The sequence below is a fragment of the Phalacrocorax carbo genome, chromosome 3 (assembly GCF_963921805.1).
Source record: "Phalacrocorax carbo chromosome 3, bPhaCar2.1, whole genome shotgun sequence".
Taxonomy (NCBI): Eukaryota; Metazoa; Chordata; class Aves; order Suliformes; family Phalacrocoracidae; genus Phalacrocorax; species Phalacrocorax carbo.
Genome location: NC_087515.1, coordinates 2,150,208 through 2,163,005, shown reverse-complemented (window position 1 = coordinate 2,163,005; position 12,798 = coordinate 2,150,208). Strand labels below are relative to the sequence as shown.

The following is a 12,798-nucleotide window of genomic DNA, read 5'->3' as shown; positions in this document are numbered from 1 at the left end:
TCCAGTCTATATGGCAATAAAAAAAAAAAAGGCTTTCAATCTGAGCCATTTTCCCCTCTTCAGTTCTTTCCTCTTTACCCGAGCTTCTTCAGACACCTGTATTAACAGACAAGATTACACACTCCATTTCTCTTCCATCAGCCCTGAGGAAGATGTGGAATATAAAACATTTTGTACCTTTTCCTCTCCGCTGGGTGTTCATAGATGACTAAAAAAGCCAGTCATTGATTTCTCTCTGTGGGCTATTTCAGAATTCAGCTTATCTAACCTGGTGGTTTTCCTTCCTTTTTATTGGTGATCAGTTCTTCTCACTTTGTATTAGCGAAAACAGCTTGCCTGTGACGGCTAGGGACCACTGGCATTAACTCCCCATTGCCTGGGGGAACATCCTTTCAGTAAACTGTAACACAAGGCAGAGTTCGGAAGGTAAGCTTCCAAACTTCTTTTTAACAAAGAGCTTCATTTTCCCATGTAGAAAAAAATTGAAAAGAATTTTGTCTGAAGGTGGCTTGTGTTTCTAAAAATCAGGTCCTGAATCAGGCAACCAAACACTAGCCGTTTGGGAGGGGTGGGCAGGGAGAGTAACCTTGAAGTAGAAAAAGGAAAACATTAATCCCGAACCATCACTAATGGCTGAGCAAGATGTATTTGGAAAAATAAAAGACCACCACTTTGCAATTTCAAGTTAATAATTTTAAGAATTCTAAAACAATTCAGAAGCTGCAAATTTAGAGAAGAGGATGAAGAAGCTCAAGTTTTGTTCACTGTCCAAAATGGATGATGCTCCTTAATGCAATAGGCTCCAGGAGCACGTTTGGAAGATGCTTGTGTAAAAAGAATGTGCCGGGGCTTATTGTAAGACAAATGTGCCTCAGCAAAGAAATGCATTGCCTATAGACAGCTGGGGGAAGTGATATATCCATAAAAAGTATATTCGTTAGTTCTATTGGTGAGGAAATGACGGGCATAATTACAACAAAATAAGAAAACCTTCTGTCATTAAAGATACTTACAACTAAGCTGTTATGTAGAGCTCTCCTCTTTTGCTTTTCTTTCTCATATTGCTCTGTCACCTCTTGTAGGGACTGCTCAAGATCAAAAGCTTTTATCTGAAACACTTAAAGAAGAAGGCTGTTTCAAAGAACTAAATTCTGTGGCTTTACAAAATGAATTTTCCAGCTGCACCTCATGAAATATGAGCATAAACCTTTTTAACGTCTACCAAACTTAGATTAGGAGGGTCAGTTCCTGATTTATTAGACATCTCTGCAAAATCCCATCATAATTCTTGCTATGAAGTGGCTAGGTGAATTCACAGATAATTACCATGGGTATATATGTGAAGTCTTGAAAAACAACCGAAACGCCAAGACATTTAAAGGCAGTTCAAATGTGTCACTTTAGTTAGAGTAATGTTATCTGTCAATGAAGCCTCAAACCGAAACTTGAACCAACCTGCTTCTGGATGGGGCTGTCACTTGCAAGGCTCATGCTGTATTTGCTAACTTGACAAGAAGTTAACCCATCGTTTAGCCTCAGCCTCAGCTACAGTGCTACTAATCCTGTAAAACAGCCATAAGGTTCCCCTTTAAGACGGGTGCACTTGCTTCATGGGTAGGATCCCATAATAAAGATTGATCTCTTGAACCCAAGGCAGACTCCTTCACAAAACTGAGGACTAAAAATCAGATGACTTCAAGGGATGTTTGTCTACACTAGAGATTTCTCAGCTCTTATTTTTGCGATGCCCACGCTATTTGCCTCCAGCTCATAATGCTCCTCCAAAGCGCATGCGTGCAGGGGAAACAACATTAGTAGCTGGGGAATCAACGTCCAGGAGTTTCACTAAGGAAAACCCTTTTCTTGAATCCTGTATGTGGAGTAACACTAGTACGTCTTGGAGAATCACATGCAAATATGTTACAATAAATTGTCAAAAGTGGCTCTTACACTCACTGTCCGCTAATCATACAGTGTTTTGCAAAATACAAGGTTGGAATCCATTGATTATTTAAGCAATTGCCATAATAAGTATCTTAATTTATAAACTGTGTACACAGAAAGTTTCTGTTCTTAAAGTGCATTGCACAAGCAGTAAAGTTAAGCAATAGGTGCCGAGGGTACTCTTCTATCCTTCCAGTCTTGAAAGGAAAAAAAAATTACTACTTTGTTTCAATATTTAAGTGGTCTCTTCATGATGACTGTGAGAACCCTACTGGACAGATTCAGTTAACTTAAGCCCTAATTATTCACATTTTTTTTTCTAACTAGCCCTCCTATGGTGAAGATGACTGTGAAAACAGAACTCAGCCTTGGGGCTCCCTGATTTGACACCAGGGCTTTTGAGCAGACAGGAGAAAGACTGCGGTCTGTAGGAAATGAGTTAAGCTGTTACATTTAGCAGACGATAATTTTGTATTTGTAAGAGTGAACCATCAGTTTTAATGCCCATCTTCCGTAAAGCTTTATGTGCAGCACAGAAAAACTTCTTGAACAGAAGCTTTGCAGAGCAAGTTTCCTAATGCATAAATTATTTCTGAACTTTTAATTTCTTTGGAAGTGGAGCTATAGAGTTATATATAAACACTTATTTAACATTTTCATAGCTTTCTGCTTGGCATCAGCTGCTAACTACTCATAATTTACATTTTCATCCATAACCTAAGGGCAGCCACTGGGTGCATCTGTTTTAAACTACTAATAACCCACTCGTCATTATTCAAGAGAAGTAGTCACTACACGCCTGCGGACATTATAGACATCCCTTTCCCTTGTGCTTTGCCCACCGCATCAACCTACACAGAAACTTTCTGGGAGCTGGGTATGCTGATTTTTCTGCTTAAACGTCACTGAGCACAGTTAGGATCTTCACTGATAATCAAACAGTTGTAGGAAAGCGATGGCTTGCAAACACATTCAGGATTGTAATGTTTCTTTAACTGACCGTCCTGGTTAAGGAGCTTTTCGTTCCCTCCCATTCAGTGCTGCACCAGACCTTCTGCTGTGCTTGCACCGCTGCTTTCATGGTCACGTGGAGGTCTAAAAGCAATCCTTCTTGCTGTGTAATTTCTGTCCTGGATCAGCTCCTTGGTCTGTTTTTGTGTGTGGTCACACAAACAGTTATACCAGCGTAATGGAAATGTCATGGAGGGGCACGAACAACAGGAGCAGTGTGGCCTGGCACAGATACAGATGTGGAGCTGTCCTGATAGTTTCTGGGGATTTTACTGTTTCTTTCCATACTAGATTCCAGTTTAAAAAGCAAGTCAAGCTGACCATGCCTTCTAGGATAAGCAGCTATGATGTAATAGACTTAATTCCAAAACTTCTTTTGAATTCAGCTGCCTTTTATATGCTGGGCTCTAACAGTGTTCTTCAGGCCGCTGCAGTATTCCTGTTGCTGGATCCAAGGTCTCTCTCCTCCTCCCCTGCTCTACACTACAAAGGAAAGGCTTTCCAAAGGCAGCTACGCTGGTGAGACTCTGCTGTTGAGTTGAGGGTAAAAGATGACAGTAGTTCACATTCCACAAGTACCAGTCATCGGCACAGCGCAGAGCTCAGCTTTCTCCCAGAGGAGCACAGCACATAGGTGCCAGCATATGGGCAAAGTGGGAAATAAGCTCCTCGCCCCATTTTTCCTCTCCTCCACCCCAGAAAGTGTCCTGGAACCACAAAGCATACCTAAGTCACTGGGCTGCAGCAGCTTTCCAAAATATGTCAGTAACCTGTAGCAACTCCTCTATCACACGTTCGCTTGGGCGGATTTTGCTCCTCTGGACCTGCCGCTTTGCCAAGCGGCGAGAACAGCGCTTTCCCCTCTCTGAAAAAGTCCTGTGTGCGCAGATACCGTCGCCACCTCTCTCCGATAATACCTGCGCAATGAAGTATCTAAAAAATCATCTTAAATTTTTAGAAATTCCTACCCTTCCAGAAATGTGCCAAATTACTGCGTCTGCCTCAGTAGCATCATCATCTGCAGTCAGGTGGCCGGTATTTTTTGCTAAAATGATAGCGGCTTTGTTTTGCAGGGAAACAGGCCTATAACAAAAGAATAATGGGCACTTCTCTCTTTTAAAAATTACTGCTGTTTAAATTTCAGTGGGAAAGATGGCAATAGCCAGGTTTTTGGACTTTGAGTAAGTATTTCTAAGCAAGGGACTACCCGGTTATTACAGGGAAGCTTTATAGTTTGCCACATGTCAGCCTCAGCCTTGAAATTAACCTACTTGAATGTGTCTTCTATAATCCTCTCCCTCATTTTCAACCTCTATTTTAGGATTAAACTGATAACATATATTGTCTCCAGAATACGTACTTTGGGCTTTCTGCTTACAAAAGATTATATGTAATTTAAGGATGGCAATTCTGACTGCCATATTTAACCGTAACAATAGAACCTCCATCTAAAAGATTTGACAGAGAACTGAAGAATGACTGAATTAAAAGCATAAGTCATCCACCTCAGTACCAACACACTATTTTGTTACAGGCAAGGAAGCTTCTCCTGGTTATTATATCATAGAACAATGTGCTAAGAAGTGCCAGTTGAGAAGTCAACAGGAATTTGCAAGGCTTCATAAGGAACATTTACTATTTATTTACACCACAACAGCTCAAGTGCAAATCCAACCTCCTATCTGTTCATTTCGCCCCCTGCTTCAATAAGGGGAACATTCACCTTTAGGGTTAATTTTCCACTTTTGTTTTTTCCATTTTAAAGACAGCTTAATTAAGCATTTTGTCTACATAGATAATCCAATGATCAAATTGATTTTAATCGTAACTTAGTGCATATCACACAAGGGGAAGTTCTGCAAACCCCCATCGCGGAGAATGTTGTTTGTTGCTGTTGAAATGAGTAGCCCCATCAGAATAAAAACGGTCCCAAAATTAAATATTTCCACCAAAAAGTAAAACAGGAGGAAAAGGTACCTTTTAAACAGCAACACATGGATATCAGAGCATCACCCAAGGACTCTGATTATACATTTGTGGTTTTGTTGTTAGTTCATCAGGCTGCTAAGCCGCAAACAGTTTAAGCTCCCTATGTGCCATCGGCTCCTCAGGCCTGGGAGGAGCTCCACCAGAACCAAGGATATCGCACGCAGGTGCGGAGATCCGTGCCAAGGGGCAGAGAGTGCCACTGTACTGCAGGGTCTGCGTTAGGTGTACACGCGGACAGGGAAGGACCTGAATTCTGACACAGTAGTCTGTACGGTGTTAATATCTACAGTCCAGCAAGTGGAACTGGTTTTGATTTGGAAGTGTTTTCTGTAAATACACAGAAATATTAAAAATCCAGTCTGTCCTAATTTCAGACAGTATTTTCAGAAATCTCTGAAATCACCTGAGTCCTTTTCTGGTACAGTCAAAAGCAGACAAATTTCAGCTAAAGCAACACATTCTTTATTCACCTATTCTAAAACAGTCAGGATAAGAAGCCTGTGAACTTCAGATTAAAAACGTTACAGCTGAGCCAACTCAGCAGTCTAGAAGCAGCTGCAATCAACACAAAAGCTAAATCCAAGTTATCGGTCATAACCTCTGCAGAGTTACTTGTACTCTTTCTAGCGCTTCAGAACTCCCTGATGGTCAACTGTCAAACAAAAGACAAGCGCTACAATTCCAGTGGCACGTTTCTCCAAAATCAAACTCAACCTTTCAACGTTACTAACGTTTAACAATGACGCTGATGTTACACGTTTGAAATGTAAGTGCAGCGAGTCTTACTTTGCATTGCTTCATTTTGCAGCTGTATCCCTTGGACTGCTGTCAAAACTTGGTAATGGTAAGTCTTGCTTTGACGCTGCAAGTCTTTTGAAAGCTCAAGAGCAAACGAACGGAGGCCCTTCAGGTCTTGCTTAAGCCTCTTCTCAGCCAGAAGAAAAAACATGTTGTAAAGACACAAAAACAGCAGTGAAGGAGGAATCACTATAACCACACCACAACTAATTATGGAGACATATCACAGCCAGAAAGAACCCTCTACTCGACGAAGGAAGTCTTCAGGAGTGTATCATTCAACATGTTTAGAGAAGGATCCTGCAACATATTTAGCATTGTCCTTTCCTAAAGACTTCAGCAAGGCTTTATGGACCCTTACCATTTTATGGCACATACTTCGACCGTAATATAGGGTCAGGTGTAACAGAGTCTCGTCTTTATTTCATCAAATAAGTGTGTGTGAGCATGTGTGTGCTCTGTCTGCCTATAAGACATATCCAGAACTAGCAATGAAAAATTCTGATCCATATATCCTTTATTGCATTCATTTTCCACACTTTGACCAGGAGGTATTTGCTAAGCTTTGCTCTAAGTCATTTCTTAAATAAGCCAGTTCTATGCCTTCCTATGAGAAAAGATGTATTTTGAAAAGATCAGTAAACTTTATTGTTCAGAAAAATATTTGCATTATGGATATAAGTCAGTATAACAGATGATGAGACTTTTAAATGTTTATGAGGGCAGCTTATATTCCCATAAAGGTCCAAATGAAGTAAAAACAAATTGACCTGATTTTAGGACTAGTAGACTTCTTGGCATCTAAGTCTTGGAACAATCATGTAAAGCCATCTGTGAGATGAATGTAACAATACCTTATCTCACAGAAGCACTGTGAGGTTTCATTAGTCAGCCTGGTACAAAGCGTTACTTATTTGGAGAGCTTGGCTCTCTTAACATTCATTGATCTCTGATGGTAACCCATCTCAGCCCACTGGCATCACACCACAAGCAGTTCTGCCATTCTAGCTAACCTAAAATGTAAAACACCACCGCAAAAATTACAGAGCAGAACCGCTGTAGTTAGAATAGAGCAGAATAGTTCAGTTGGAAGGGACCTAGGACAACCATCTAGTCCAAGCATGTTACAATTAAGCTACATCCTTCTTGTTAAGAATCAGATTTATTTCCTGAGTTACTTTTCAGCCATTCTGGGATCCACCTGCCTGGAGAGCAGCTCTGTGGGAAGGGACCTGGGGGTCCTGGTGGGCAGGAAGCTCAACAAGAGCAAACAGTGGCTGCCGTGGCCAAGAAGGCCAACAGGATGCTGGGTTGCATCAAAAAGGGCATCGCCAGCAGAGATAAAGAAGCCATTATCCCGCTCTACTCAGCGCTTGTCAGGCCACACCTGGAGTGCTGTGTGCAGTTCTGGTCCCCGCTGTAAAAAAAAGATGTGGGTAGGCTGGAGGGGGTCCAGAGAAGGGCCACCAGGATGACCCAAGTACTGGGAAGCTGCCATACGAGGCTAGGCTGGGAGAGCTGGGTTTGTTCAGCCTTGAGAAAAGGAGGCTCAGAGGGGATCTCATCACCATGTACCAGTACTTAAGGGGCAGCTACAGAGCAGATGGAGACTCCCTTTTCACAAGGAGTCCCATGGAGAGGACAAGGGGGATGGACACAAGTTGCTCTTGGGGAGATTCCGATTGGGCACGAGGGGGACATTTTTCACAGTGAGGACAGTCACCACTGGAATAATCTCCCCAGGGAAGGGGTTGGCTCGGCCACGTTGGGCACCTTCAGGAGTCGGCTGGACAGGGCGCTGGGCCGTCTTGTCTAGGCTGGGCTCTTCCCAGAAAGGTTGGACTAGATGGTCCCTGAGGTCCCTTCCCACCTGGGATTCTGTGATTCATTTTATGCAGACATTCAGTGCTGCCCCAAGAAAAGCTGCCATTTGTTAGAGTCCCTGAAAGAAACTCACTATTCTATGGAGTAACTTAAGGAATAAGTACTTCAGCAAAGGAGAATAGTATGATACTGGTACTGGTACAACAGTTCCAGGCTCTTTGATGCAAAATTAAGACAGCCTGAGTGAGCAAACAGCAAACTACTCCCTCTTGTGAGAGCCGCCAGAGCAGAGCTCTTCGTGGGTCAGTGGAGCTCTCCAATGTTTTTTTAAAGGATCTGCCTATCGGGTTAAAGTATATCACAGTTACATTTTTATAGGGGATGTCTATATGATGGTCAAATTAGGGATTTCAAAGTTTTGGTTACAAAAATATCTAGCTCGGATGTTGACAGTAGCCTGTACATAAGACCCTGGAGCTCAGGAGCAGCCACTTCACAAGCTCTGCAGCACATCAGCCTATTGCAGCAAAACCACTATAAATTTGAAGCTAACTCGGGCATTGCTACACCTCACCGCATGCACTGCTGTGAATAAAATAAAGCCATGCATCAGGTTAATATCTGACCTTTTTTTGGGGGTTACTATGTTTAATAAGCATGTAAATGTTTAGAGCATAGATTATGCCTACATTATTACTAAATGTCTTTACCTTTGTTGCTGCGTGCAGCTGGGATACAACAGAACTCCTCTGCAATTTCTGCTGCTGGCTGTGGGCAGAGTAGAGCTGCAGGACTTCGCCCGTGCTTCTTCCAGCCAACCCTTGATACTGTTTAAAAAAACCAAAACCAAAGCAATAACTTCAAAGCACTCATGTTTTCTGTTGCATTCTGCCCCCTTGTCCCTGTAAACATTTGTAACTCAGCTGTCTGATTACAGGCAACATTTGCAAACTCATCATTTCTTTGTTTTTACCTTTTTCTGAGTCATATGACAGATCACCACGAGGTAGCTGGCTAACATCCCAGTATTCTACCTCCTTAGGGTGGTAAACCTCAGCATCAGAATACTAAAATGCTTTTGCAGTACCTGAAATCCCTTATGTAGGATTGAAGTGGATCAAAACAGTTAAAACTGTGCCTTCACTTAGTGAAACGGGCTGGTTACATAGCTGGTTTGTGTCTTCTGATAACTCCATTTAATGCAGAAAGCTCTCTGAAAGGACGTGATCAGAACGAGGACACACATACACGTATGTTAGCTGCTAAAGCGCTGAAGGAGCCAGGAATACACAGCCCCCAGTGCAGTGTTCATCGCTCTAGCTTCCTGCCGACACTGACTCCGTTACATACGGGAGAGCTGCAACGGTGTAAAACCGTACCAGTAAAGCACTAAGCTGCATCTTCCGAGGTCACAGCAGCCACGCCAATTTTTAAAGGATGTGGGGAAGAATGCTTTCTAATAATTGAAAATTACCTATTATTCAAAAGCAAATTTTACAGCCAAATTTTTTTTTGAGATATTGAGATTAAAAGGAAAATAGAAATAGCGCAACTTCAAATATTTACAAGCAAAAACACAAAAAAGAAATCTCTGTAAAGTACTTCTGAAACTCCGCAATATGACAGAAGCTGTGTTACATTCAACACTGCATTTTTGTCATTTACTGGCAGTCCTGGTGCTTGAAATGAGCAGCAACGTCTTCACCTAGTTCCCCCTGCAACCTGTTGACATCTATCGTTCCTTAACCAGTACTAACAGCCCCTTTCCTTATTTCTGGACTGCACTTGTGTCTAGCACAGGCTTATTTCCTACTTTATTCAGGCCATAAATTCTGTTACTGCAGATCCCTGTTATTTAAATTAACAGAGCATAGAAAAGTACAAAAACATGAAAGAGCTAAATCTACTCACATAACGGGTTTGATTTCATTCCAATTCTATACAGCGTTCACGTGTTCTTCTACTCTGAGGATCTTCGAGACTCACGTTACTCAGACTCAATATTTACGAACATGCTTGACAAAAATGCACACAAGTAGCGCACCAGAATTAGCATCTCTGGTCACACGTGAAAAGTTAAGTGTAGATATAAGCAACTGCAGTACTCAAGCCTTGTTGCTGAATAAGCTTAAGCTGTTTAAAACCTCCTTTAAACATCAAATATGTTTGCCACCATCTGCACAGGTTCCCCCTGAATCCCCCATTTTTCTCAACATGGGCAATAAAAGCAGAATGGCCAATTCTATCTTCACTGCAGTCAACCTCTCTTCGCTTCCGCTATCAAGTTTATCTTTACTGCAAAGGCTGCCTTGGTTTTGAGGTTTTCTGCACTGAAATAGTTTTAGCATTCATCAACATTTTTTGTATGCCAGACCTTGTGAATTTGTGCTCATGCATGAGAAGCAAAAAGAACGACCGTAAAACTTTCTATAGTCTATAAACAGAACTGAAACTGAACTACTTAATAGCGTTCTCCAAAGTGAAATCTCAGTCCTGCAATCGGATCCATTCTGGCAGACTTGGGATAGGTATGGAAGGCAGCAGGATCGGGACCTCAAGGGCTGCGAGCAAAAGCAAGGGGCGTGCAGGTGGACAAACGCATTTTCAAATAGGCAAATCAAGTCTACTGAGAAAGAATCTGACTTGGTCACTGACAACCCTTACAATATGCTGCTAGGATAATAATATACCGGGCTGCATACAACAGTGGCAGTGCTGACATTTATGATTGTCTCAAGGATATAAGCAAGGGAAGGTCTAGAGCAAGAGACACTGTATTTATTAGACTGATGCAACCTATAGACAGACATTTGCACTGCAAATCCCAATTTGTGGCTATCCTCATAAGTTTGTCTCTAAAGCTCCCTCTCTCATTTCAGCCCAAACAAATCCAATTAGCTTTCACAAGTTCAGAATGAGCCTGCTGGTTACCCTGGTTACTGTGACTGCACTTGTTACAGCTCAATCATTCAGGCAGCTCTGCCAGCAGATCTGAACAGTCAGTGACTGACAGCTGAGGGCAGTAGCTTTTTTCACTAGCATAGCTGGTGAAATATCGGGAGATACGGTGCAACATCGCTCAACCTTGAATTAATCTAATTAAAATTAGCATTCTTTTTAAGAGACACTCGTCAACTAAGGTAAAACTATTTCATGTCGGTCTAGCTCATATTTTCAGATTGCTGGGTACAATTAACCAAGGAGAAGCAAAAGTCTTTAAATAACCTCCTAAATAGAAACACCGGTGCAAGGTTAATTACAAAGCATTTCCACGAATTATTTGACATTGTTTCTAACTGACGGAGGTAACACCGTCACCTCCTCACGTGTCTAGGTGCTCGTGCCCTCCGGCACTTTTTGCAGCAAACTGAAACAGCGCTGCATTTGGAAATCAAGGCTTCATTATCTAATACTCAGATAACTGCTTCCTATATCTGGTGCACCTCACTGACTGAAATAATTTCTTTCTTGTGTTTATGAGAGTAAAAATAAAACCAGCTGAAATACTTAAGATTTTTGGTAAATATTATAAAGCAGAACAAAAATAATAGAAGGGTTTTCCTAGAATCAGTTACAGTATTCTTCTGTATACCTAGCAAAACTCATTGCAGATGTACCATCTGCTTCCAGTCAGGCTTTGAAAAATGCTAAACCCGGCTTTATCCACAGGTGCTAACAAACCCAGAGGGAGGGCAAACGGCCTTCCTGAGCTCACCCAATCATTTAATGATTCAGCCCAGATTAGAAACTCTTGGCCATAACGGGGCCGATAGTCTCTACCACAACCAATACTCACAGCTGGCTCTGGTCCAGCGGTGTAGGTCAATAGTCAGAATTCCGTACACCTCTGAAATCCTACCTTTGAAGGCCCCAAACATTATCGCAGGCTGCTCCTTGTTTTGATAGTGGTCTAGGAACAGCATATCCTTCTGTAGAAGGATATGAGGAAATGAGGGCAGCCAGTTGTTGCTCTGTGCTCTGGGACTGGCTTCTGCAAGAGCGCCTTGTCTCATTCTACGCGAGTGTAACACTGGTGCTACGAAGACATTCCGTAATAAAACGTGTTCCTTGCCCTCTATGAATAGGCCCTTTTAAAGGATCAGCCTAATTATGCCTAAAAAGCATTCCTTCAAAATCTACCCGTGTCTTTTGCGCAAACATTTCCCCTGCAAGCAGAAAACAATAATCCACGTTTAACGCTGGCAGAACTGTTCCCTCAGTTCACTTCTGTAGATTTAAACCAACAGCAATTATTTAAATGCACGTCAGCTTCCAGCTACTGGATCAGCCCGTCGTTACTGCTGGTCAAAAAAGGAACTAAACGCTGAGCCTTAATCCCTCCCTAGATTTCCCCAACAAGTAAAGAGTGCAAAACTTGAAAAGCAGGAAGGCAAGTTTCAGTGTCTTTTTCTTCTATTTTCATAATAATTCTTTTTGGAAAAGCAAACAATAGTTACCTCTGCAAGTTTCAGATGAAGAGCAGCATTTTCGGTCTCCAGGACAACTATTCTTTCTTCTTTGGCCTAGGGGAAAAACCCACCCAAAGCCACAACAGCAGATATGAAACAATTACGAACCTGATGAACGTTATTTTGTTAATCACAGTTTTATTACATTCCTCTGTTATCCCTACCTTCCAGAATCAAGGGCCTACCCACCCCCCGTCTCCTCAGCACACTTCTTGCCTCCCAGCACCTAAAAATGAGGGCAAACTCTGAATATTCCACGGTTACCTATCCTTTCTGCCACTTTGCCTGCTTATGTGGAAATACACCTGTACAAAAGGTCAACTGCTTTTGCTTTACAAAACCACCTCCTGCCGCGTTCCGGGTCGCTGGAGGAGCGGGAAAAACACGCTTTTACCAGAGAAAGGGGGGGAAGGAGAGGGGCGCGCGGGCCGAGGCCCCGCCCCTGACAGACCACGCCCTCCCATAGGCCCCGCCCCCCCCGCGGGCCGCGGCGGGCCGGCTCCCTCCCCACAGCCCTGCCCATCCCTCCCGCCGCCGGGGCTCGGGGCTCACTCGCAGCCGCTGCTCCAGCTGCCGGAGGCGCTGCTCCCGCACGGAGCCCAGGTCGAGCCGGTTCCGCGGCCGCATCGTCCTCCCGCTCCCTCTCCCGCCCGAGGCAGGCCAGGGCCTCCCTCTGCCCCCCCCTCCCCAACCCTCTCAGGGATTTAAATCGGCCAATGAGAAACACAGCCGGGGCGTCAACCCGGTTGCCACGGTGACAGGA

General features: G+C 43.0%; 1 protein-coding gene across 4 annotated transcripts in view; it reads right to left on the bottom strand.

The window, feature by feature from the left end:
* KIF25 (kinesin family member 25) overlaps positions 1 to 12,701 on the bottom strand; it is a 42,727-nt gene extending 30,026 nt beyond the window's left edge. For 2 of the 4 annotated variants that reach the window (XM_064445613.1, XM_064445614.1), the window contains exons 1-5: positions 12,588 to 12,701; positions 12,024 to 12,089; positions 8,277 to 8,393; positions 5,731 to 5,869; positions 1,014 to 1,117 (exon numbers count right to left, since the gene is read on the bottom strand). In XM_064445613.1, coding sequence (XP_064301683.1) covers positions 1,014 to 1,117; positions 5,731 to 5,869; positions 8,277 to 8,393; positions 12,024 to 12,089; positions 12,588 to 12,662 — 501 coding nt within the window. In that variant the 5' untranslated portion in view covers positions 12,663 to 12,701. Of the gene's footprint in view, positions 1 to 1,013; positions 1,118 to 5,730; positions 5,870 to 8,276; positions 8,394 to 9,477; positions 9,582 to 12,023; positions 12,090 to 12,299; positions 12,454 to 12,587 lie in introns of those variants that run through there. The other 2 variants (XM_064445616.1, XM_064445617.1) reach the window with 2 other exon arrangements.
* Positions 12,702 to 12,798: the final 97 nt, after the last annotated feature.